The sequence below is a fragment of the Tenrec ecaudatus genome, chromosome 17 (genome assembly GCF_050624435.1).
Source record: "Tenrec ecaudatus isolate mTenEca1 chromosome 17, mTenEca1.hap1, whole genome shotgun sequence".
In the NCBI taxonomy this organism is placed as follows: Eukaryota; Metazoa; Chordata; class Mammalia; order Afrosoricida; family Tenrecidae; genus Tenrec; species Tenrec ecaudatus.
In genome coordinates, this window is record NC_134546.1 from 30647131 (window position 1) to 30673270 (window position 26140).

The following is a 26140-nucleotide window of genomic DNA, read 5'->3' on the forward strand; positions in this document are numbered from 1 at the left end:
TACGCATTTGAAGTGCTTGTTGTTAATGACCTTAGTTTTCATTCCTTTCAAGCAAAGATACTTGCCGAATGTTTTCAAGAAGAAACCTTCTACAAAGCTCTGTCGGAAATGAGAGATCTAGAGCTAGTAGGAGGTAAAATAGATGTTGGGAAAGATTAATGTCATTATTATCTTTTGTTTCTAATTTCCTGTCTGGAAAATACTTCATTCATTTGATCAATCAATAAGATAAGTTTAGAAGTTCTCCATTTTCTTCACATTTTAATTTGTGCTTAACTTTTTGATTTGCTACTTAAGCAAGGGAGAGAACATGGAAATTTCTTCAACACCTCCTATGTATTATGCATGCACTGTGTCAGCAGGCCCCTGACCTATAGTTACTCATTCAATTCTCATGACAATCCTGTGAAATACATGTTACTCTAGTTATTCTACAGATGAGAAAGCTGTTTCAAAGAGGCTAGCGAACTTGTCTGACGTCACAGTGCGTGATGGAGGGAAGCAGGATTTGAACCTTGGTTTGTCTGCCTCCCAAATTGACACCCTTTCCTGGTGTGGAGGTTGGCAACTTGTGCACTCCTGCACTGCTGGGCGTGGCGACCGAAGATGACTTCCATCATTATCAACAACACATTGAGCATTTGCCGTTGTAGACATTTCCATGCCAGACTTTTGGGTTGAAGGCCACTGGTGCTGAAAAGGAGCTTTGGTGGTGTAGCGGTTACGCACTGGACTGCTAACTGCAAGGCCAGCAGTTTGAAACCAGCAGCTATTCCATGGGAGAAAACGGAGGCTTTTTACTCCTGCAAAGAGTTACAATCTTGGAAACCCACAGGGGCAGTTCTACCCTGTCCTACAGGGTCACTGAGTTGGCATCGACCCAGTGGCAGTGAGTTTTTAGGTTTTGATATAGAAAATGCCATTCTCTCATTGTCTGTGGTGCTGGCCAAGAATATAATAAAATCGCCTCCTTTTCAAAGGCACGCTGTTATATGCTTAGCCAGCACTCTGATTTTTAAATTTTCAAGGAACCAAGGCCTGAATTTCTCCATCCTCTCATAAGACCCCGAGAGAGCACAAGCCATACCGTCCCTTCGTCTTTCACAGAATCAAAGAGTTCCAGTGTCAAGACAGTCTTTCACATGCATATGTTGCTTTTCAAGTAAATCTCATTTTAATGAAAGGTTTTAGATGAAATAATAGCTGGCAGAAGCACTTGTAAATGCAATTAATTGCTTTCTTTTTGTTCTTATCAATGTGTGGTATAAAGAAGACTCCCTAGATGAATGGGGTCAAGGTTGCCTTAAATGTCCATCTTTTAGTATACCATTAAATCAGGTCTGTAGATTTCCCAAGAACCTGGTTTCTGAAACAAAAGAAAAGTTACAGGGGCCAGTGGTGTCTTTTATGATCATTTTCAGCAAAGTGAATTTCTTCTTCTTGCACTGTTTAGTTACAGGCGCTAGCCTCTGAACTACAAACGGGTTTCACAGAAGCAATGCAGGAACTGACAAGAATTCAGCATGGAGAATATGCTTTGGAAGAGAAGGTTAAGAGTTGCAAGTGCTCAATGGAAGAAAAAGTTACTGAGATGAAGAACTCATTAAACTATTTCAAGGTAGCTTTCTTTTCCCTTTTCCTGCTGGCCACAGGTGGTTGGTCTTAGTTACGCAAGTACAAATATTGACCTTTTCCTATAAAGGCCAAAATGTAAGACTTTCCCCTTTGCTCATTCATGAGCTATGAAGTAAATATGTATATATACATATATATATATATATTCACAGTCAGGTAGATAAACAAACAAAACAATAAAATAAACATAAATGATAATATATTACATTTGCATTTTTATTTATTTATATATCTTCCTATTTCATGTTTTTCTTCATTGGAGTTTTATGTTCAAATTAGGAGCTTTGGTGGCTTAATGATTACAAGTTGGGCTGTTGTCCATAAGATCTGAAGTTCCAAGCTACCTGTGGCTCTAAGGGAGAAAGACAAAAATTACTACTCCTTTAAACAGTGACAGACTCAGAAACTCACAGCAGGTAGTTCTACCCTGTCCTACAGGGTTGGATCACTATGTGGTAGCACCGACTCAATGGCAGTGAGTTTGGTTTTTGGTTTGGTATTCACATTAGAAGCCACAATTGAAGTAGCTATCTCTCATCCATTCATTCGTTTGTTTATTCCAGTGGTTCTCAACCTTCCTCATGCCATGACCCTTTAATACAGTTCCTCATGTTGTGGTGACCCCCCAAACATAAAATTATTTTTGCTGCTACTTCATAACTGTAATTTTGCTATTATTATGAATTGGGCGATCCTTGTGAAAGGGTCGATTCAACCCCCCAAAGGGGTCATGACCCACAGGCTGAGAACCACTGGGCTGTGTATTGAAAGCCTACTATGTACCAAATGTTATGCTATGTGCTTTTACTCCATGTATTTGTTTAAATGCATACACCTATTCTTAATTTTAGGAAGAGCTGAGCAATGCAATGTCGATGATCCAGGCCATCACTTCAAAACAAGAAGAAATGCAGCAGAAAATCGAACAGCTTCAACAGGAGAAACGAAGAGAATCTCGAAAAGTTAAAGCCAAGTGAGTATCTTACCCAAAAAGTTCACCAGGGACAAACTTGTAGACAACAGCTTATCCCGTGCTCCAGGAGGGAGGCTACAGAGCCATAAAAGGTGGTTAATACAATTAAGTGGCAATTGTGTGATAACATTCATTTACTAATTAAATTAAAATTAAATGATATAAAATGGTACTTTAAATACAGTTGTAAAAACATATAATGCCTCCAAAATTCACTATTGTCAAGTCAATTCCAATTCATAGCGACCCTTTATAGAATTTCTTATTTTATAAATCTTTACAACAGAAAACCTCATCTGTCTCCCTGGGAGTGGCTAGTGGGTTCAAACTGCTGACCGTGTGGTTAGCAGCCCAACAAGCAACCTAATACACCACCAGGGCTCCTTAAATAGCAAAGAGAAAGATATATTTAAAAGAATGATTATTGGTTCACGATAGTGGGATGATCAGTAGAGGTGTTTTTTTAAAATTTGTTTTCTCAAGTGTTTCTCATACTACTAGTATTTTACTTCTGTAATTGAAAATCAGTCCCAACCAAATGGAATCAAGTAGAGTTTCACTATTAAAATCACATAATCTTTACTATGCTTTAATATGATAAAACTTGAAATATGGGCATAATACCAGAGGAATTAAAGATGTCATGGAGAATTCCATTATCTTTAATTCTGCTTGTCCATCGCACTCTGCGGCCCTGGGGAACGGGTGTGGTTTTCATGTGAAGAGTTGTTGCTTCCTGGGAAGTTTCAGTTGCTCTATTAAATGAATGTACACCCTCACAGGCAGGCCGTGACCTCTGAAAGCTCCCCCAGACAAAGGAGAATTGTAGCGATTATGATTAGAAAGTACTGTCTGGATATGAAAGTTTGTTTTTCTCCCAGAATAGATGAAAGATACTATTGGCCCACATGGATTGTTTCTGTTGGGTCATTTTGAATGTACAGAAATGGTAATCAGTTCAAAGGAGTGTTCTTTTGAGTTGTTCTGAACGGAACCTCCTCCTAACCCATAAAAGTTCTAAGACCCTTACTGGTCCTGTCTTGGTTACCCTTCTTCAGGAAAACTCAAAAAGACGAACATGCGCCCCAGTCCGGGCCTGCGCAAACACAAGGCAGTCCTTTCCGATCCATCAACATCCCGGAACCTGTGCTTCCAAGCGACGACTACACAAACCTTTTACCTTCTCAGGCCTATGACAAAGGTATGGTTCAGTTCGCAAATCACAGTCAATTAGGCAAGCATTTCCTCCTCAATTCTTGAAGCTTGAGTAACAGTAAGAATGGGCCCCCTTATTAGAGGAGAATGGTATATTACCCAGATTTTCCCTCTTGTATCTGGAAAATACATTCAGAGTATCTAATAGACCAGGAGAGTCTGTCCGATTTCTGTCTGTCCGATTTCTGTCTGTCGATTAAACGCTTTCTTCCTTCCTTCCGTTCTTTCCTGCTGCCCTCCCTCTTTCTTGCCCTCATTTCTTTTTATGCCAATCTAGACATTTTCAAAATGCAAATGAATTAATAATCACGTATTACACAGCTCTATACCAACCATCTGAGGAAAAAGGTCAAAATGATTCACTCAAATAAATGGCTTGTATTTTCCATAATCCTTCTCACTCTGCATCCCTGTGAGTGTCCATTTTCAAGAGCTGTATTCTTAGTACAGATAAGATTGTATGTTCTGATTTTCTCCCCCAACTCTGTAGCCTTCTACTCTCTGGAAGAGCAGAGCTGCTGCTGTCCAGGGGCTGAAACATTCATAAGTCACGCCCTTACCTGAGAATACAGTTGCTATCAAACAGCATACTATGGAAGCAACTGACTTTCTGAGGACTGTTTGGGGCTTGGTGACCTGTGATCCACTCAATTAAAAAAAAACAAAACCAAGCAAAAACATTGCTATCTTCCTGTATCCCCCCAACAATGTCAAGCAATACCACTGTATGCACAGGAGAATAAATAGCTATTAAGTTATTTAGATGAATTTTCTTGCTTTTTGTTGATCTCAGGCAACATAGAGGCTGCTTGAGGCAGCAATTGGAAGCTTCTCCTGTGCTTCCCATATTCACCAACACTAAATGTATTTGGAACAACTGAATGAAAAATATAAACCGAATGGCTTTTTATTGCTCTAATTTTAAAGTACAGATTTGCTCCTTAGCTTGAGTGTTTTGTTCATTAGAGGAGTTAATTTAGAGGCTGAGGAGCACAGTCGAGTGAACGATCCATCGGGGAGAGGGCTCGTTGAAGACGTCTGAGTCTTCTCGGTCCCATGGCACGGGGAGCAAGGCAGGAAAGAGGAGCATGTTGGAGAAAGGACAGCATGGGCTTGGAGAGTGGCAACCGATCAATGACAGCTAAACACATTCAACAGCAAAAGGATGAAAAATGGTGGCAGTTGTGAAGCAGAGCATTACATTTGTTGGTATCAGAGTCTTACATCATTAGCCCAGGGAGAGGAACCATCGCAAGCTGTGTCAACTCCATTGAAGACACTGGCCTGGGTGACTCCAGTGCCCAAATGGGTTTCAGTGAGCTGCGTTGTGGCCCATGAGCTCTTTCATCCTCTCCTCTGTTCAGAAACGGCCGTAGCTCATTCTACTGAGTTGTTGCAGGACTTTGGGAAATAAGGTGTGGATATGAAACCTTCTGGATATGATTGTTAGTAGTGTATCTTCAAACTTATGGTTCACGGTGCCAAACTTTCAGAAAGTGTGATCTTACCCAGTGTTAAGGATAAAATGGTGCGTTAGTTTCCTATGAGCGCCATGACAAACGACTACTGACTTGGCTTGAACGCACTGTCATTTCTTCTTGCACACATCTGCAGGCCAGAGGTCTGAAACCACAGTGTTGGCAAGTTCTCGCACACATCTGCAGGCCAGAGGTCTGAAACCGCAGTGTTGGCAAGTTCTTGCACACATCTGCAGGCCAGAGGTCTGAAACCTCAGTGTTGGTAAGTTCTCGCACACATCTGCAGGCCAGAGGTCTGAAACCGCAGTGTTGGCAAGGCCCTCTGACACGTCAGGGGCTCGCATCCCTCTGAATGGTCTAGGAGGGAATCCATCAGTCCCTGGTGGCTCGAGACATTCCTGGGCCATGTGGCTGCACAATTTAAGTCTCTGCCTTGGTCTTCTCCTGGCCGTCTCTTCTCCTCTGTCTCTTGTAAGGAGCCTTGTCATTGGGTTTGAGGGTTCCCCTGGGTCATTCAAAATGATTTCATCTGGAAATCCTTAACCTCATGACATTTCCAAAGGTCCTTTTCCCAAATAAGGTCACATTCACAGAATCCAGGGATTAGTATATGCACTGATATTCGGTCGATGCTGACTCATAGCAACCCCCAAAAGGCAAAGACCAACTGCTCTATAGGGTTTCCAAGACTGTAATCTTTATAGAAGGAAACTGCCTCATCTTTTGACTGTAGGGAGGCTGGTCAGTTAGGACTTCTGATCTTTCAGTTAGCAGTCCAACTATAACCCACTTTGAACCAGGTGTGGGGATGGGACCTGGTCAAACTTTCTGAGGACCACCATTCAACCCACTGCACTGCTGAGCCTTATGTTTTAGAAACTTCACATGGGAAAGACCATGAAGGATTTTAAGAGAAAAAGAGGAGGTAATTCATGCAATCCAGGGTTGGAGAATGTGTTCATCCTCTCGCCGGGATAAACAAGACCCTAGGAATAGCTAAAAAAAGAGTCTGATGAAGAGTTATAAAGCGAAGGAAGCGAAGACCTACGCCGGCTTTCCTCTGCGGTTCCTTGCCTTGCCTTTCTTTCTTCAACCGAAGCTCGAGCATGTCGCCCGCCAGCCTAGCAGCGTGTTCACCATGGCCCTCAGCGATGTCGACGTGCAGAAGCTGATCAAGCACATGATGGCTTTCATTGAGCTAGAAGCCAAAGGGAAGACAGAAGAAATAGATGCAAAGGCAGAAGAAGGGTTCAACATTGAGAAAGGTCGCCTGGTGCAAACCCAGAGACGGAAGATCATGGAGTACTATGAGAAGAAGGAGAAGCAGATTGAGCAGCAGAAGAAAATCCAAATGTCCAATTTGATGAAGCAAGCACGACTAACGCTTCTCAGAGCGAGAGATGACCTTATCATGGACCTGCTCAGTGAAGCCAAGCAGAGACTCAGCAAGGTGGTGAAAGATACGACCAGGTACCAAGTGCTGCTGGACAGACTGGTCCTCCAGGGTTTGGACCAGCTACTGGAGCCCCGGGTGATTGTTGGCTGCAGGAAACAGGATTTCCCTCTGGTGAAGGTTGCGGTGCAAAAAGCAATCCCAGTGTACAAAATTGCCACCAAAAAAAGATGTGGATGTCCAAATTGATCGGGAGGCCTACCTGCCTGCGGACAAAGCTGTTGGCGTTAAGACCTGTAACGGGGACCATAAGATGAAGGTCTCCAACACCCTCCAGAGCCAGCTGGACCTCATCGCCCAGAAGATGATGCCCGAGGTCCAGGGAGCCTTGTTTGGTGCTAATACCAACAGGAAGTTTTTGGACTAAGCCTTCTGAAGGTGGAATTCACTCCTCCATGGATACCAGCTAGAAGTGTCCAATATTTGAAGAACCAAGATTATCTGTGTAACCTCTCTGCTGTTCTAATGTTCGGTATCAATGGGATTCCCCTACTGTAGCTAATGCCCTTGGCCTGATTGTTCCCAATAGGTGTAAGCTTCACTTAAAATGATGGGAAACCAGTCCATCCAGAAGCCACGCGCTCTCCCCTGGCTCCGCAGTGGGAGGATGGGGGTCAGATGACAGCTGCGTGGACTCCACCGGGCCCCCTGCTCCCTCCAAATCCCCGTCTCCTGTAGAGGGTGGTATGCTGTGTCCTCTTCCTGCAGGTCTGTGTACGTTCAGGCTAAAATGCACGTGAGGCATGCATTCCTTCACCTGTAGCAGCTTCACTGTGTGACCTAGTCGGGCCTAGATGTTGTCCCCATTTGTAAATGTGACTTAAAAGCTAACCCACAAATATGCTTTATTTATTAAAAGGTTTATGTGGAAAAAACACAAAAGAGTCTGAAGATGCTCAGACTGTCTGGGAATGCTCACTGCCCCACAGGAAACCCCTACCTCCACCCAGAGGAGTGATAGTCTAACTTGGATTTTATTCGGATCATTTCTGATTGTGATCATTTCTACCATCACCATGACGACAAACACTCTGAGAGTAAAATAGTAACTTAGCATTTTGGTGTGTCAGGAAGGCACCATGGATGAGAGGTGGGCTTACCAACTAAATGGTGGTTTACACTCACCCCTCTGAGGTAGCAAATGAGGCCTTCTGGTTCCATAAATACTTACAGTCTTGGAAACCCGATGAAACCGTTCTACTCCATCCGTACAGTCACAAAAACTTGGAATCATTTGAACAGCAGTGGGTTTGCATTCACTTTGCTTTTGTTGGCTTTGTGTGGCAAGGACCATTTAAGTGTTACTGTCTTTCTTAGGTGCTAGTGAGTTTGCTCCAAACTCGATGGAGCTTGAATTTCTGCAGATGTTTTTGAATGAACTTCAGGAAAACCTTGCTTGCATGTGATACTAACTATAGTTTGTTTTTGTTTGTTTTAGCATTTTGTTTGGATGCTTTTCTTTGGAATGGGCATGGATACAGATCTCTTCCAGATGGCTGGGCACGTTCTTGTCTTTCAAATTTCTTGGCCTACAGAAGTGACTGTTTCCAGTGCTGCTTCAGTTTTTTGAAACATTTCAATTACTATTCTGTCAATTCCTGGAGCCTTGTTTTACATTAGGATTTCAGTCTAGCTTGGAGTTCTTCCTTCAGTACTATTGGCTCTTGATCACATGATATCTCTTGAAATATTGTATATCAACCAATTACTTTGGATGCAGTGACTGTATTCCTGCACCATTCAGTATTTCCCCACAGAATCTTTCAGTATTGTAACTTGATGTGAACTTAGCTGACGTCTCACTTAGATGGCTGCTTGTTTGAATACAAGCGTTTAAGACCCCAGACACTCTGACAATGGATAATCAGGCACCGTCTGCTTTCTCCTCTACTCTTTGCCATGCATAGTCGGGAAGATCTGCTGAAACCTGCTGCTCTCTTTGGGTAGCCCGGGTGATATTGGGAATACTGATAGCATAGTTTTCAGCCTCACAGGAGCAGGCAAGCCGCCAACATATCACAAACTGACAGAAAAGTAGTAACCATTTTAATTAGTTTACATGTATTAGCTGATTGAATTTCTACAATAATCATGAGGTAAATTCCACATTTACAAATGGCAATATGGCATTTTTCTCCTTCTTCTTTTATTTACTGCTCTGTCTTCCCTCACCGAATTATGAAGTCTGTGAGCCTTTCACTAGTGTCTGGCACCTAGAAGATTCAGCCCACGCTAATGGAATGAACACTGAAACGGTTTCCTTTCTCTACAGCTCAAGAGTCCAGATCCATTCATGTAGGAGACAGTAACATGAAGGGGATGATGGGCCCTGGTAAGTGGATCTTCTATGAATTTTCTTTTCTTCCAGCAATTCTACCCATTCTCTCCTTTAACCTTCCCTGCTTCTCTGTTCTCAGTCCCAAAGCATGTATGACAGAACTAAGGCAAAGTGAAGCCTTAGAGTTATTGAGATTCCAAGATGTGTACTGGAGTAGGTCAGTTACTAAGCCCATGTAGAAAGAAGCATTTGGAAAGTCTGAGACAAAACCAGTATTCTTGGTTTCTTCTGACTCATTTAAAACACCAGCCTTGAAAAGGAAACAGGAAGATCTAGGAATCAAAGCTATGGATAGAGGTATAAACATAAGTGTGTACATATGAAAATATATTAATTCATAAAAATATAGGTGTTTGCCTATTACATATATTTACATGACAATACATTGAGGAAGTGGATGGACTTTGCTCAAACCCTCCTTCAATGCAAGAACACTTTGTTCTAACAACCTGGAATTCTGTGATGCTCACCCTCCCTGTCACCATTGCTGAAGACAAAATGGTGCACAAGCAAATGTGGTGAAGACAGCTGATGGTGCCCGGCTATCAAAAGATAGTGTCTGGAGTATTAAAGGCTTGAAGTGAAACAAGTGGTCATATAGCAGAGAAGCACAGCAAGCCCATGTGGAAGAAGCACACCAGCCTGTGCAATTATGAGTTGTCGGCAGAATTGGGTAACAAGCATAAGAAAACAAAAACATATTCTTGAGAATGAGGTGGGTCAGAGCAGAGACCCCAAACCCAACTGTAAACAATGGAACATCCCCTCACAGAAGGGTCACAAGGAAGGGATGAGTCAACCAGGGAGCAGTATAGAACTGATGAAACATGTAATATTCCTCTGGTTCCTTGAGGCTTCCTCATCCCCCACTATCATGACCCCAGTCCTGCCTTTCACTGCAGGCTACACCAGAGCAGGTGCACAGGTACAGATAAGAGCTCATGACACACAGAATCCAGGTCAGATAAACCCCTTGGGAACAGAAATGGGAGTAGCAATATCAGGAGGATAGGGAGAGGTGGGAAGAGGAGGGGAGGAAGGGGAAACCAATAAAAATGATCAACACATATGAACAACAGAAACCATGGGGGAAGGGAGCTAGTGGTAGGTATAAGACATGAAAATAATAATAATAATTTAAATTGTATCAAGGACTCACAAGGGTGGGAGGGTGGGGGGTAGGGAGAAAGAGGAGCTGATACCAAGGGCTCAAATAGAAAGTAAATGTTTAAAAATAATGATGGCAACATATGTACAAATCTGCTCGACACAATTGATCTACGATTGTTATAAGAGCTGTAAAAGCCCCCAATAAAATGGTCTTTAAAAACAACAGAAAAGTGAGTGAACGAAGATATTGGACAGTGTAAGATATGGCAAAATAATAATAATTTATAAATTTTCACAGGTTCATGAGGGAGAGGTGAATGGGGAGGGAGGGGAAAAATGAGAAAATGTTTTGAGAATGATGAGGGCAACACATGTACAAATGTCCTTGACACAATGGATATATGTATGGATTGTGATAAGAGTTGTACGAGCCCCCAATAAAATGATCTAAAAAAATTATATGTATCCAAAATATATACACATGAGTTGGATACAATTGATGTATGGATTGTTATAAGAGCTGTAAGATCCCCCAATAAAATGATTTATTAATATAAATAAAACATAAATAAAAAACCAGCCTGGCAAGTTTTCCACAGGTCGCACATTTTAAAATTTATTTAATTAAAAAGTTATTTACTTAGTAGACAATTCATCTGAAGGTTACAATTTATTTCATGATTACTTCCTCTTTTTATTCCCTTTCTTCAAATTAGGATACTAAGGGTCAAGAAGGACACGTTGCAAAAGAAGATTTGGTTTCAGCACCCTTTCTTCTCTTTCTGTCCTTTCTTTCTAATAGTTCTCTGAGCTGCTCCTGCATCCCCTGAAAGGAAACAGAAATGAGGAGTCAGTACATATTACCATAAATTAGTTATATTATTTTCTGTTTATTTTTGAAAACCTTGCCTATACAGGTATAGCAGTAAAGGATATATTTTGTTGTTGTTAGCTACCATCGAGTTAATTGGGCCCTAATTCATGGTGACTTCAAACATAAAGAGGAATGGACGGTTGTGATCCATAGGAGTAATCAGTGGCGGATTTGGAGAAGTGGGTTATCAGGCCTTTCTTCTTGGTCCACCAGAGTTAGGAAGTTCTGCTGAAATCTTTTCAGCAAAGTCTTCACTGACAGATAGGTAGTGGTTACCTATAAGGTGCCCTAGCCAGGAATCAAACCTGGGCTTCTCTAATAAAAACACACTACCATCAAGTCGACGGTGACTCATAGTGACCCTACAGGACAGGATAGAACTGCCCCTGTGAGTTTCTGAGATGGTAACTGTTTTTGTTGTAGTTTTTAATTCGTTTTATTGGGGGCTTGTACAACTCTTATCACAATCCATCCATCCATCCATCCATTGTGTCAGAGATGGGAATTGTTTAAAGGAGTAGAAAGTTCAGTCTTTCTCCTGAAGAGTAGCTGGTGGATTTGAACTGTTGACCTTGCAGTTAGCAGCCCAATGCATAATCACTGTCACCAGAGCTCCTTAACTTCTCTAGTAGAAGGAGAAAATTCTACGACTGAACCACCATGGTCCCCTAAAGGGCATATTGTTTTTGTTGTTGTTGTTAGGGGGCCATAGTGACCTGACCCTGTATATAACAGAACAAAGCACTGCCTGGTCCTCCCAGCCTCACAACAATCATGTTTGCAGTCACTGTGTCAATACATCTTGTCAAGGGCCTTTCTCTTTTTCACTGCCCCGCTACTTTACCAATCATGATGTCCTTCTCCAGGGACTGGTCACTTCTGATAACACGTCCAAAGCATGTGAGACAGAGTCATGCCATCTTCGATGCCAAGGAGAATTCTGGCTTTACTTCTTCCAAAAATACCAGTTTGTTCTTCGGGCAGTGCGTGTCGCTCTCATTATCCGTCAGCAGCCCCCAGTTCAATGCATCAGTTCTTCTGTAGTCTTCAGTGAGGCCGCTGAAAAACCATGAGTGGGGTCCGGTGCAGCTCAGTCCTCACAAAAACATCCTTGCTTTTCAACTCTCCAAAGAGACCTTGTGCAGCAGACTTACCCGATGCAATGTGTCATTTAATATCTTGGCCACTGCTTCCATGAGCAGTGGTTGTAGATCCAAGCAAGACAAAATCCTTTACTATTTCAATCTTACCTTCATTTAGCACGTTGTTTAATTGGTCTAATTGAGAGGATTTCGGTCTTTTTTACATTGATTTGTAATCTGTACAGAAGGCTGCAATCCTTGATTATCAGCAAGTGCCTCAAGTCCTCTTCACCAGATAATATACTCCACTATCCTTAGCTATGCAAACAGTTAATGCTTACTAGGGCTATTTGGGAAAGGCTACTATTAATCTTTAATGGACAGCTGTACCCAAACAGGCATATAATGGTAAAGATTTGGTAACAAAATCTCCCCTCCAAAGTAAGAAAGAATTCGTGCTGAAGCCTGGTTGGTGATCCAAGTTTTTATAAAGGATAGAAGAAATTTCAGGCGTTCGAGTAAACTGAACATGAGAGAGAGAGAGAGAGAGAGAGAGAGAGAGAGAGAGAGAGAGAGAGAGAGAGAGAGAGAGAGAGAGAGAGAGAGAGAGAGAGAGAGAGTTAGTTGGTGGCACAGTGGCCCGGCCTCACTGGGCTGTGTCTGAGCTGCTGGGAAAGAGTGTGGTCTCAAAGTCTCTGGCTTTTTCAGGCTCCCCACCCCCACCCCTATTGGGAGGTGTGGTCAATGATACTGGTTAACCCCGTTGGCTGAATTAAGCCCACCTGGCCTGGATCGAGACCCTAGGTGTACTGGCTTCCCATCTCAAAGACCTGAATGGGCGCATGCCCTCTAGCCCTAAGCAGCTTCCAAGTTCCTGTAAGGCTGTAAGGGGGGGAAGCTTGGGCACGTAGAGGGGCAGCCCCTAGTTCTGCCTCTAGCTCCCTCACCGAAGCAGTTGCTATTTTTCAGGAATGAACCAGACAACTCCAGAAGCAGAAGAAAATCTGAAGTCTTGCATCTCATCTGATATCCAATCCAAGAGCCATCTCCCATCTGGTGCGTGGAGGCAGCCTAAGGATGGTAAAGAATGGGGCGAGGAATATGTTACGAAAGACCACCCAGACAAACTCAAAGAAGCTAGCCAGGGCAGACACAGCTCCTTGGAAAACGTTTTATGTGAAACTTCTTTAGCTGGTAAGTACCCAAGGGGAATGCAGGCTGCAGAACGCACTAGGGCTCTAGAATCCATTCCCTCCTTTTTCATATCATATCACAACATGAACATATACTGTCAGTTGATGAACAACTATTTGGGGGAGGTAATTTTCTAACATAATTTTAATTTTTATTATAAATATATGGAAGCTCTGGTGGCATAGTGGGCTGAACTTTTTGTCAATGTATACAAAATTAAGTAGTACTAAAGAGTTGATTATGAATGATAGTAACAACCACTTAAAAAGCTCTTTGAGAGTTCCTTTAGGTACTTGCTTTCACATTTTAAAAAGTATGGCACTGTTTTGTTAACAGTACTTAACTGAGAGTTAATTGACATAGAATAAAATGCACATAGCTCCAGTTTAAGCTCTTTACTTTGCTTTTTTACATATGAAGCTAATTGTAGGGTCAGTGATTTGAACACCCCCAACCCTTATTCTACTTGGCTTCTTGTTCCTATAGATTCATCAGTCCTGGTTTTCATATGCTGAAAAACAGAAAAACATGTCACACAGCTTCAAGGTGACTCCCAGTGACATAGTACCTCTGATATGAATTCTAATATGAACAAACAAAAAAACAAAGTAAAACACAACAAAATTACAGAAAATGTTGAAAACCAGATCAAGTCCAGTGTGCATCCGAGGGGGATATTATGTAGTTTTAAAGTGCCCTATTACTAATGACATTGAATGCTTTTTCATGTGCTTATTGGTAATTTTGCCTGTCTTTTGTATGAAGTCTTTATATAATTTGCCCAATTAAAAAAATTGGGTTATTTGTAATTTTATCAGTGATTTGTAGGACCTCCTAATATATTCTTGGAATTTTATTTCAGTCTGTAACTTGACTTGTCACTTTGTTTGTTTTTGACGTGCCACTTTCTTAATAGCTTTTGCTGAACGGAGCCTTAAGTCCAACCTATCGATTAACCTCTTTTTTTCATGTCAGAACATAGCTTGTGACTTCTGTATCCCTTCAAGACATTTTTTCCTCACCCAATGTTAGGAAGATATTTTTGCATACTTTCTTCTAAAATCTTCAGATTTAACTTGTTCATTTGGTTCATGATCCATTTTGAATTAATTTTTATTTAGGAGGTAAGGGTCCCAGTTAGTTGTCTACGTATCTGCACATTTTCCAGTACTATTTATTGAAGATAGTTTCCACTTTCCATTGAATTACAAGAGGAAAGCAAAATAACCACATGTCGATGTTGTTAGGCGCCACCTAGTCAGTTCCTGTCCTTAGTGGACCTGTGCACAACAGAACAAAACACTGCCCAGTCCCGCACCATCTTCATCGTTGTTCTTGTACTGAGCCTACTGTTGCAGCCACTGTGTCCATCCATCTCACTAAGGGGCTTCCTCTCTTTTTGCTGCCTCTGTTTTACCAAGCATGAGGTCCTTCTCCGGGGTCTGGACTCTCCTGACACATGTCCAAAGTGTGTAAGAGGAAGTCTCGCCATACTCGCCTCTAAGGAGCGCACTGGGTCATACTTCTTCGAAAGCAGATTTGTTTGCTCTTTTGGCAATATGTGACACTTTAAATATTCTTTGCCTGCACCACAATTCATTGCTTCTTCTTCAGTCTTCTTTATTCAAAGTGCAGCTTTCCCATGCATATGAGGCAATTAAGTGGCTTGGGTTAGGTGCGCCTTCATCCTCAGAGTGACATCCTTGCTTTCCAACACCTGTGTAGCAGATTTACCTAATACAGTACAACTTTTGATCTCCTGACTGTTGCTTCCATGAGATTCAGGCAAGACAAAATCTTTGGTAACTTCAATCTTTTCTCCATACATCATGACGTTACTTATTGTTCCAGTTATGGCGTTTTTTGTGTGTTTTCTTTTGTCTTCTTAACATTGAGTTCTCATCCATACTGAAGGCTGAAATCTTTTGATCTTCATCAGCAAGTGCTTCAAATCCTTTTTACTTTCATCAAACAAGGTTGTGTCATCTGTAGGCCACACATTAAGCCTTCCTCCCATCCCATCTCTTCACATCATCCAGCTTCTCTGATGATCTGCTCAGCATGCAGATTGAGTAAGTATGGTGAGAGGCTCCACTCGACATGCACTTTCTTGATTTTAAACCATGCAGTATTTCCTTGTTCTCTTTGCACAACTGATGTGTTTCACCTGCGCTACACTGCACCTTGGGTGAATGATCCCTTCCTATGACCCTTCTGTGGGGGAGGTCCAATTGTCTACGTAGGCTTTGGATCTCCACTCCAACCCCCTTCACTTGCGTTGATATAGTTGTTTGTTTAGGATCTTTTGATACCTGACCCCGTATACACCTCATGATCACATAGGTTGCTGTGCTTCCCATGTGGGCTTATTTGTTTCCCGGCTAAATGGCTACTTGTTTAACTTCAGGCCTTTTTTTTTTCATTGTGTTGTATATGAAATTTTACAAAGCAAATTAAGTGCCCCTTAACAGTTTTCACACAAATTATTCGTTGCCACTGGTTAGGATTTTTACATGTCAGCATTCCCATTATTTTCAATGTGTTTGCTCTGTTTCCATTGATTTATCTTCCCTTCTTCTACCTGCTTTCTTATCTGGCTTTTGGGTCGATGTTGACTCTTTGGTCTCGTATAGTTAATTGTTTAAGGGACACTTTTTGTTGTTGCTGTTAGGTGCCACTGAGTCAGTTCTGACCCACTTCAGCCCTCTCTACTACAGAATGAAACAGCGCCCAGTCCTGCGCCATCCTGATGATTGCTCCTATGTTTGAGCCCATTGCTATGCACTGTGTCCATCCATCTCATCCAGGGTCTTCTTTTTGCTGTCCCTCTATTTAACCAAGCATGATGTCCTTTTCCAGGGGTTAGTCTCTCCTGATCACATGTCCAAAGGGACATATTACTCATGGACAATATTATTTATTTTATAAGGCAATTTATTCTTTTACTGAAAGGCGGCTTCAAGAAATAACTTCAATTCTAAGTATCAAGGGTATCTTAAAGTGTCTCCAGGGATCCTCTAGTTTTGGTATGGCCTTAAAAAAATTTTTTTTCTCTCCCTCCCATCTTATCTAGCACTTTCTGTTTTCTATTGTCTTTGCTTAGAATGGTAAGTAGTGGTAGCCAGGCACCCTAGAGTTCGGTTCTCAGATTATGGGTCATTATTCAAATAGACGAAATTTTTGCTTTGAGCCTTCATTCTATTTTGCTCCGTGTGAATCAAGACTGATAGATGTCTGCTTGCAAACTTTTAAGACACCAGATGCTACTCACCCAACTAGACTGTAGAGCATTACATGTGCATGCGGACCACAGTATGCCCCAGTTGTTCCCAAGACTATGGTCCTGAATTTGTTGGTCCCATGAATATCTTCTTCGGTGAAGTCTTTGTTCATATCATTTGCTGATCTTTAAATTGGACTGTTTGTCTTTTTGCTGTTGAGGTGTTGAAGTTTTCTCTCCAGAGCTTACACCTGTATTCTCTATGTGGTTGCCAAAAATTTCAATCTAGCCTGCAAGTTCTCTTTTTACTCTCTTGAGAGTTTTTGAGGAGCATAAGGATTTCATTTTTAGTAGATCATTTGTTCAAGAGACTACTTCTCCTCCCATTGAATGGATTTTGACCCTTTGTCGACGATCAGCTGCCCACGGCTGCTGAGTTTACTTCTGCAGCCATAATTCTGCCCCATCAGTCTATATGTTCTTCCTTTTGGATTTGACTCTCTATTCTAGCCTTTTAATTTCACTTCATAAAAACGTTAACACAGGCTTTTTCTGCTGTCATTGTGAAATAGCTTGAATATTTTCTAATATCTCTTTGAGGATGTTGATTATTAGATTTTGAAAAAACTTTTGTTTCTTGTATTATCTCTTTCTTCAGGCCTTTTTACTATTTAAAAAAAACAGATGTGTATATGTTCTTTCTTCTCTTTCACATTGAAAACTTTCTTCAACTGCCTGAGGGTCCTTGGTTCTAATTTTTTATATGCGAGAGGAGATGTTAAATATACATACATACATGAAAATTCTGTATTAGCCAGGCTTGTCAATGTATAGGCTCCATTGTGGGCTATCAAGTGGCAAAGTAACTATGTGATAAATGACCTCTTTACATCAGTGTGTGGTGGTCTTCCCACCCCACCCCTGGAAGTTGTTAGGTGAAAGTATCCCAGTCTCCTGTCCAACAAGAGCAAACCTGGCTGCCAGCAGTCCAGGATATGCAGGGGAATGGGAGAGAAGGGAGTTGAAATGTTCAATGTGCAGGCTTCCTTCGAGTTGTCTTGTTTTTATTCTGGTTTCTCAACTCTGATCCCCACTTTGTCTGATACATTTAGCCTAGATCCCAGAGACGAACATTTCTCTAGTTTAATCTTCCCATTTCCCATGAGGAGGGAGTGAGTCAGGTGCTGTGTGTTAGTCTGGGTACTTGAGAGAAATAAATCCACAGAAACTCATGTATAAGAGAGAGTTTTATATAGAGGCTAAGTGCACACCAAGAAAACATCCCAACCCAGTGCTGCCCAAGCCCACAAGTCCAACATTAACCCATATATCCGACAGCAATCCACAAAGTCCTCCTCCATCTCACAAAACACACACTGTGATGCTGACCTGACTGCAGGAGGAAAGTTGAATCAGTGAATGTGTAAGCATCTCAGCACTGGCAGGGGTCTCCACACGGTTGCTCCAGCACCCAGGGCTGCATTGGGTAGGTCCATGTGGCTTCTCCTTGCAGGATGTCTTGCAGGAAGTGAGCCTTGCAAGCTGAAGCAGGGAACTGCTAAGGCAGCTGCACCCTGGTGCGACCATCAGAAAGCAAGAGACCTGAGAACTAGAAAGGCAAGGCTCACCAAGCCATTTCTCCCTCAGCCCTTCAATTAACCCCACATATGTTTATCGGCCAGGTTGGCACAATAAACCAACTAACTCATACTGGCATGCGGTGGAGGTGAAAACCAGGAAGTGCTATTGTACTCATGCACAATGTTTTCAGGATTGCCCTTATTTGTACTTTCGGCAGTATCTGTTGCTTCCATCCTTGAGCCTTTCTGTTTCTTGGCAGGTGCACGACTTGCAAATGAAAGCTCCGAGGTTTTGTGCCTTTTGGTCAGCTGAATCAATTACCGTGCCTCTATTTTTCTTTCCATTTACCAAAATCTTACTGACATCTTTTATTTTTATTATTGCTTTCATTATCTTTTCATTGACTCATTATTGTCTTCATTTTGTAGGGTTTGGGGTTAACACAGTTTCCCTCCTTGGTTTGTTTTTCAAGCTAAAAGGCAGACTGTGGCTCTAGAACTCCTGGAATCGGAAAGAAAATATGTGATTAATATCTCTCTGATCCTGAAGATAAAGGCAACATTCCAGGGCTCAGATGGGAAGAGGAATACCAAAGAGAGAAGGTATCCACAAATTCATTGCCTTTAGTTTTCCGATTGATTAAGATTTAAGGTAAGTTGTTTCTTGTTTCCATTTTGGGGCTTTTGGGCTTTTACAAAGTTCTAGAAATAGTCGTTGAAAAGAAACTGGTTCCTGGGGCAGATAACCGGTGGTAAGTGTCAAACACAGGTGTTCAGCAGGTTAGGAAATGAATCTAGTCCCCTGTGCCTTCAGAGGCCGTGGAGTGTCTCTAAGAACCTGGGCAGCAGCAACTGCCCTGGAGTTGGCGACAAGGAACCCACGTGGTCAGAGAGGCACCGTGTTTCCTAGCTTTTCAATGTCTGATTTCTCAGTAGTCCACCACAAAGCCCGAGTGTAAGCCTCTAACCTTACCGCTAGCACCCAAGAGCAAGAACCATTTGCCCAACAAGGGGACAAATGCTACAAGACAGGCATCGCTTTCTGTGCTGTGTCCGCGTGGGAGAGCACTGTGCAATGGCTGTTGTGGAGGTCTGAAGCACCACCCGGCCATTAGAAAAATGTCACAGTACTGACACAGCTCTAGGATTAGATGGTTCTTTTTTTTTTTTTTTCAGGAGATTCCCTATTATTTGTTCAGGCGATTTGTCGAAATCCAAAACAAACCCAATGTTGCTGAGTTGATCTAATCCAGAGTGAGCCACCTGACAGGAAAGAACTACCCTCTAGGGGGCCCAGTGCTACACACCTTTAAAAAGCAGACTGCTACATCTTTCTCCCGACGAGCACGAGCAACTAACTAGTGGGTTCACACCACTGACCTTTTGCTCAGCAGCCAGGCTCTCAGCCACTGCTCCAGACACTTCATATGACTTGTTTAAGTGATCCCGTAGTACTGGGTAACGTGTGAGTGTGCACACACGTGGTGTGGGCAGTATGGTCGTCCAATTCAAAGAGGCCAATGCCAGTGCGTTTCAGCTCATGAATGCCTAGGATATTGATCTTTAGGAGTTTGATTTAATTTTTTACAATTTCTAATTTTCCTAAATTCATACTTTGTAGTTCCATTTTGAGTTATTAATGGATGTTTGCAGCTGTTCTTTCTTATTTAATTCTACAAGCTCTACTCCGTGCATGTTATTAAGGCCAAGTACTTGGGGCATTGGCATTGAAGACTAATAACAGAAGACCTGAAGAGACTGATTGATGTACAGCAGCTAAAACACATGGAAGAAATGATGAAGTAAAAGCTAGAAATAAAATTTCAAAGGACAACTGGAGAAGAGAAAGTTGAGCATTATAATGAAATATGCAAAGACCCGGAGTTAGAAAGCCACAAAGGAAGAATGTGCTCAGCACGCCCAAGTTGAAAGAGTTGAAGAAACATTCACGCCTTGAGTTGCAATATGGAATTCCAGTGGGAAAATATTGAAAGCTGCAGGAATCATCAAAAGAAGATGGAGACAATGCAGAGTCACTGGACCACAAGGAAGTGGCCGACATTCAACCATTTCATAGGAGCAAGAGCCAGTAGAGCTGAAGGAAGAAGTCCAAGCCACACTGAAGACAGTAGCAAAACAGGAAAGCTCTAGACATGGTCAGAATTCCAATGACTATATCTCAACAAGTTGCAGAAGCACTGGAAACACTCATTCATCTTCATCAATGCCAGGACATTTGGAGGACAAGCGACCTGGTCAACCAGCTTGATGGCACCTAACAACAACAACAACAACTACTCCTTTGAGGAGACACTTCTCCAGCCTCATTTTAAGTGCCTTCAAACCTGAGGGGCTACTCTTCTGGCAATGTATCAGACAGCCTTCTGCTGCCGTTGACGGTGTTTTGAGCAGTGGGCTTTTCAGATTTGGATGGCGTGTTCCTTGTCTGTAGTTTGTTCTTAGTCCGGAAGCTCTGCTGAAGCCCACTCGCCGCGGGTGATCGGCTTCTGTTTGAAGCACCAGTGGCAGAGCTTTTGAGCATCACAAGCCACCACCGTAGGACAAGCTGATGGGTGACTGGGAAAATGACATACGGCTCTGGCCAAATTTTCTGTGAAAGGTCTCCCTTGAAGTTTTCAAAAGCAAAAATATCAGTTTGAAGACTAAAGTTCATGCGACCATAGCCAGGGTATTTTCAATGGCCTCGGATACGCGCCCAAGCTGGGCACTGAATAAAGAAGACTGGAGAAGTTGTGTTATTTGGGGACAACTCAAGAATATACCATGGGCTGCCAGAAGAACAAACAAATCTGTCTGGAAAGAAGTGCAGCCAAAATGCTTTTTAGAAGCAAGTAGGGAGAAAATTTGTCTCTTGTGCTTTGGATATGTTATCAGGAGTGATTAGTCTCTGGAGAAGGGCATCATGTTGTGTACAGTAGAAAATTAGCAAAACAAGAGGAAGACCCTCCAGGAGATGGACCAACAGAAGCCGCAATCATGAACTCAGATGTAGCAAAGATTGTGAGGATGGTGGAGGGCCCAGTAGTGTTTCTTTCTCTTTTTTGAAGGCCCTACTTACAAAGGGGATTCAAAAAGTTTGTGGAAAAATTAAAAGATAATACAAAGTTCTCATGAACGCCACTTTGTAGGTAGGATCACTACAAGTCTGAACAGGCCCACTGGCTCTTAACAACAACAACAACAAAAATAAAAACAAGAACAACATTTTCAAGGTTCATGCACCTGATGACATGTCAGGATTTTCACTTCTCTTTTTGGCTGAATAATATTCCACTATTTTATATGCCATATTTTGCTTATTTATGTTTTAATTGGGCATTTGGGTTGTTTCCAACCTTTGTCTCTTGTGACTAGTGCTACAGTAACATTGTTGTATTTGAATATTTGTCTAAATTAGTACTAAATATGAAGTCCCTGTTCTCAGCTTTGTAGGAATGCCATTTTTCTTTCTGACAGCTAGTCTTTTTTTATAGTGTCCCCTAATATTTTAATTTTAATAAATCATTTTACTGGGGGCTCTTCTAACTCTTATAACAGTCCATACATCAATTGTATCAAGCACATTTGTACACATGTTGCCATCAACATTTCCAAAACATTTTCTTTCTACTTGAGTCCTTGGTTTCAGGTCCTCTTTTATCCCCTCCCTCCCATCCTCGTGAACCCTTGATAATTTATAAATTATTTCTATTTTCATATTGTACACTGTCTCTGTCTCCTTTTACCATTTCTTTTTTGTCCCTTTTTGTGTGTGTGGTGGTGGTGGGGTGTTTGTACATCGATCATTGTGATTGGTTCCCCCTTTATCTCCCTTCTCCCCCACATTCCCCTTACCCTCATTATTGGTGCTGAGAGGTTTATCTGTCCTAGATTCTCTGTGTTGAGATCTCTTATCTGTATCAGTGTACATGCTCTGATCTAGCCAGATCTGTAAGGTAGAACTGGGGTCATGATAGTGGGGAGAAGGAAATATTGAAGAACCAGAAGAATGTTGTATGTTTCATTGGTGCTACACTGCACCCTGGCTGGCTTGTCCCTTCCTTGTGACGCTTCTGTAAGAGGATGTCAAATTGTCTACAGATGGGCTTTGGGTCTCCATTCTGACCCCCCTAGTTCACATCAAAATAGTTGATCAGGTTGATACCTGATCCCATCGACACCTTGTGATGTGGACTTTGTTGCTTCCCTGCTAGATGGCCACTTGTTTAACTTCAAGACTTTAAGACCCCAGACACTATATCTTACAATAGCTGGACACCATCAACGTTCTTCACATTTGCTTATGCACCCATTTTGTCTTCAGTGACAGTGTCGGGAAGGTGAGCGTCACAGAATATCAGGTTATCAAAACAAAATGTTGTGTTGAGGGAGGACTTGAGTGGAGGCCTAATGTTCACCTGCTACCTTAATACTTAACCTACAAATATATGTACATAGACCTATATCTCTATCACTATATATTAGTATATTTACATATGTCCATGCCTATGTTTATACTCCTATAAATGTCTTTTATCTCCTAGTTCTTTCCTCTATTTCCTTTTATGTACTTTCCTCCTGTCCCACTATCATGTTTGACCTTCTTTAGGCTCTCTGTACTTCCTCTCAGAAGTACAGATTGAACCCCACCAGGCATTCTATACCCTCCTCACCATCGATTTTATATTTCTTGTTGTTCCCTTGTCCCTGGGTTTGTTGGCTCTGCCCTCCCTTTCCCCCTCTCCCCCACCCCTGGAACCATTAGTCCTATTATTTTCTCGGATTGTTTATCCTGCCTATCTTATATAGACAGACATGAAAAAAAAGAAACAAAAATAGCTTATGAATAGTTCTTGGTCTGTCTCCTGATCCTTATGAATGTTTTCTGATCAGGTCTGATGCAGTGCCAAGCCCTGCCCCCAAGTCCGAAGTCTATTTTCAGAATTCCTCCAGGACTTTGTGGCTTTGAAATGAGGAGACCTCATTTCTCATGGTGAGGCCACCCTACAGTCCTCTGTGTATTGGCAGCTCTGAGCAGATTGTCGTCCGCAAATCTTGGTGGGCCAGGATGCTGTCCTCTCTCTCTCTCTCTCTTTCCCTTTTAGTTTGATCCTGTGCGGCCTGGGCAGACCTGCCACTCTCCTCGGGCTTTATCTTCAGTGCTGACAGCTAGACTTTCATTACCATTCTTTACTCACTATATTTTTCTTTGAGATTTTCTAAAATCTCTGTATATATTTCAAATAGAGCTATAGAACAAAACGAGATGATTCATTTTTTCTGTTAGCATTTTTCCCTGTACATAGATGAAGGTAATTTTGCTAATATTTATTGTCTTCCCATTTTGAATCTCAAACCTTCAGCCCTTTAATCCCTGTTGCAAAGCTATCTAAGAATGAAAATAATATCTACTTCACCTATACCCTTATATGGAGCCTGAGGTTGCCACATCTTCTCAAACCCATAAAAGAAACTTCTAGGTTTTCTCCTAAGGAAAAATACCCTAGTAAAGTATGCCAGTCTCAACAGCCCTGTTACCAGCCAGCTCTGCCCTGGGTGGAAAGGGCTGGAAAGCACAGGAGTGGAAGCCACAGGGCTGAAGCCTGGGTGGAATCTGTGGGCTGCTGTTAATTTGTTGGAGCGTAACAAGTGTGGGCGCTCCTGTGGGGGAACAGAAGACGCTTATACAGACATCCTGCCCGAGGGCAGTTAGTCACCAGACTACAGGGTAGGCCTGCTCCCTGCTGTGGGGGACAATAAACTATTTCTCCCTGAGGCCTGAGACCAAGCATTCACACCCTACCAGTAATGGTCTCTATCAGTTGAGCCAGGGAGCAGGCCAAACTGGCTCTGTGACATCCAAAATTAAGTTGCCATCCTAAATCTAGGATCCACCCATCTTGCAGAATGTATGCCCCCAATCCCTCCTCTCCCTATTGCATGTATGTCCCTAGACCACCCCCTCTCATTACTTTATTACCTATAGTACAACCCCTTTCTGTGACATTTGTACTCGCCTGTAATTAGGGGGCTTGCATGTCCCCAGAGAATATAAGAAGCCTGGGCTAGCATTAAAGAGCCCTCTCCCTCCACGCGGACCACCAAGCGGGGCTGAGGTGAGCATGCTGCTATGAATCGTGTCTGACTCCATTTATTTCTATCTTTCCCTTCTATCTGTCATGCTCTCTATAACTGTACTATGATCTTTACTTATTATCGCTGTACAATTGTGCCTACCGGACCCGTAATAATGTGTTAGGGGCTGGCTGCCCCTGACACGCTCCTTGCTTGTTTCCAGTCTGATTCACCCAGAAAGAGCTCTCTGCCTTGGGACTGAACAAGCCTGTCTGAATGCTTGCCACAGAGGGCCAATGATCAGCTGGACAGGATTGTGTAACAAAACAGCCTCTTAAAATAAAGTCCAGCTTCGAGTCCATGGAGAACTCAACACGCTGTATGCCACAAATCACCACCAGGTGGCACTTGCTGGATTGTCAATGCCAATTACACAGGAGTAGCTCCTGGTGCGGAGTGATTTTGGCCTTGGGGCAAGACTGGCAAGAGCTAATTTAGTTTTTTGAAATGATAACTGGATTTTCCTTGATGGCTTTGAGTTTACTTGTCCCACAGTGTGAGTACTGTGTAACTCACAGTACTGAAATAACTTCGACAGCTTTACAAAGACTAGACGGCTCTGGTGGCCATCATTTCACCCCCAGTTGAGGGAGAAGCAGAAAAGAAGCTGAGCACTTAAAATGCATGCTTTAATTGGGGGACAGAGGGGATAGGCTGCTTCTGCGAGCCAGATGTGGCTGTAGGCAAAACAGCGAAATAGCTTCCGTGTCCGTAGCTCCCTCTCCCTCTGCTCTCCATCGACATTCCTCCCTGATTGCCAATCATGCCCTTGACCAGCTGCAGCTTGTTGTCTGGGCCTTCCACGGGCAGCGGCGAGGGTCACGATGGCGGATTTCGGCGCGGAGCAGCGCAAGGAGCTGGAGGCTCTGCAGCCCCCTTTCCCCTGACCCCTTCACAGTGTTATCAGACGCTCCCCAGTGTCCCCAGTACTGTGACATGCAAGGCTGTGAACACTTCGCTCAAGTTGACACACAGCGAAAAATACCCACAATGAGATATTCTCCCAGGAAAATCTAGCAGATAATGATGTTTCAGACTCTTTACATGACTAGAATTGCAAGTAGAAGAAACCTTGGTATGGTAATGATCTTTACTCGTGTATCAGCTGTACAAGAAATTTTAAGTGAAATAGTAGACCTAATAAAAAGTAGAAGAAGAGAAGGAGCAGAAAGGAAAAGCAGCTGAAAAGCAACGATGTCGCATGGCACTCCTGTTACAATCAAGAATCCCTTAAAAAAAAAAAGAAAATTTAAGCTGGAAGGCCGAATTGATGCAGAACTCTTGGAAATGAAAAAGAAACGAATGAAAGAGGAGGAGCAAGTAGGAAAAAATATAAATGACGTGGGAAAGGACTATTCGAAACAGATCATAATCTCAATACATCTGATATCCAGTTCTTGGAGGATGCTGGAGATAATGTGGAAGTAGATGAGTCTTTGTTCCGGGAAGTGGAAGATTTGGAGCTGGAGGATGAGGAGGCTGATCCAGACTAGAATTCTGCGGGTCCAGAGAGTGACCCAGCGGACCGAAGGACCCGCCCATCTGCAGAGAGGCGTGGCTGTGCTGACAGGGCCTTGATTGCTCCTTTTTTTTCCTAAGAAAAGGGTCATTTTCAAGAGAATGTTCTTCTGATAACTTTCATCATTGAGTTAATATACTGACTATAAATTTTTAAAAAGCATACGCTTGCTAAAGTGGGCGGGGGCGGGGGATGTGGTCCGGGCGCGAAAGCCCGTTTCCAGTATTTGGCACAGGCCCATCGTAGGTCAGTGCTCTTCGCGATATTGGACGGAAGCGTTGGCCGCTCTTCCCTGCCCCTAACGTCGTCGCCGTGACCGCGGTGGGCAGTGCGG

General features: G+C 42.6%; 1 protein-coding gene and 2 pseudogenes across 1 annotated transcript in view; all 3 read left to right on the plus strand.

Moving 5' to 3' along the window:
• The window catches only part of ARHGEF33 (Rho guanine nucleotide exchange factor 33), a 59760-nt gene that overhangs the window by 10244 nt on the left and 23376 nt on the right, over nucleotides 1-26140 (plus strand). The window contains exons 3-8 of the mRNA XM_075535438.1: nucleotides 1454-1618; nucleotides 2487-2608; nucleotides 3667-3809; nucleotides 9027-9086; nucleotides 13128-13352; nucleotides 18626-18755. Coding sequence (XP_075391553.1) covers nucleotides 1454-1618; nucleotides 2487-2608; nucleotides 3667-3809; nucleotides 9027-9086; nucleotides 13128-13352; nucleotides 18626-18755 — 845 coding nt within the window. The remainder of the gene's footprint in view (nucleotides 1-1453; nucleotides 1619-2486; nucleotides 2609-3666; nucleotides 3810-9026; nucleotides 9087-13127; nucleotides 13353-18625; nucleotides 18756-26140) is intronic.
• LOC142430835 (V-type proton ATPase subunit E 1 pseudogene) lies at nucleotides 6440-7121 on the plus strand (annotated as a pseudogene).
• Nucleotides 25112-25780, plus strand: LOC142430951 (RWD domain-containing protein 1 pseudogene; annotated as a pseudogene).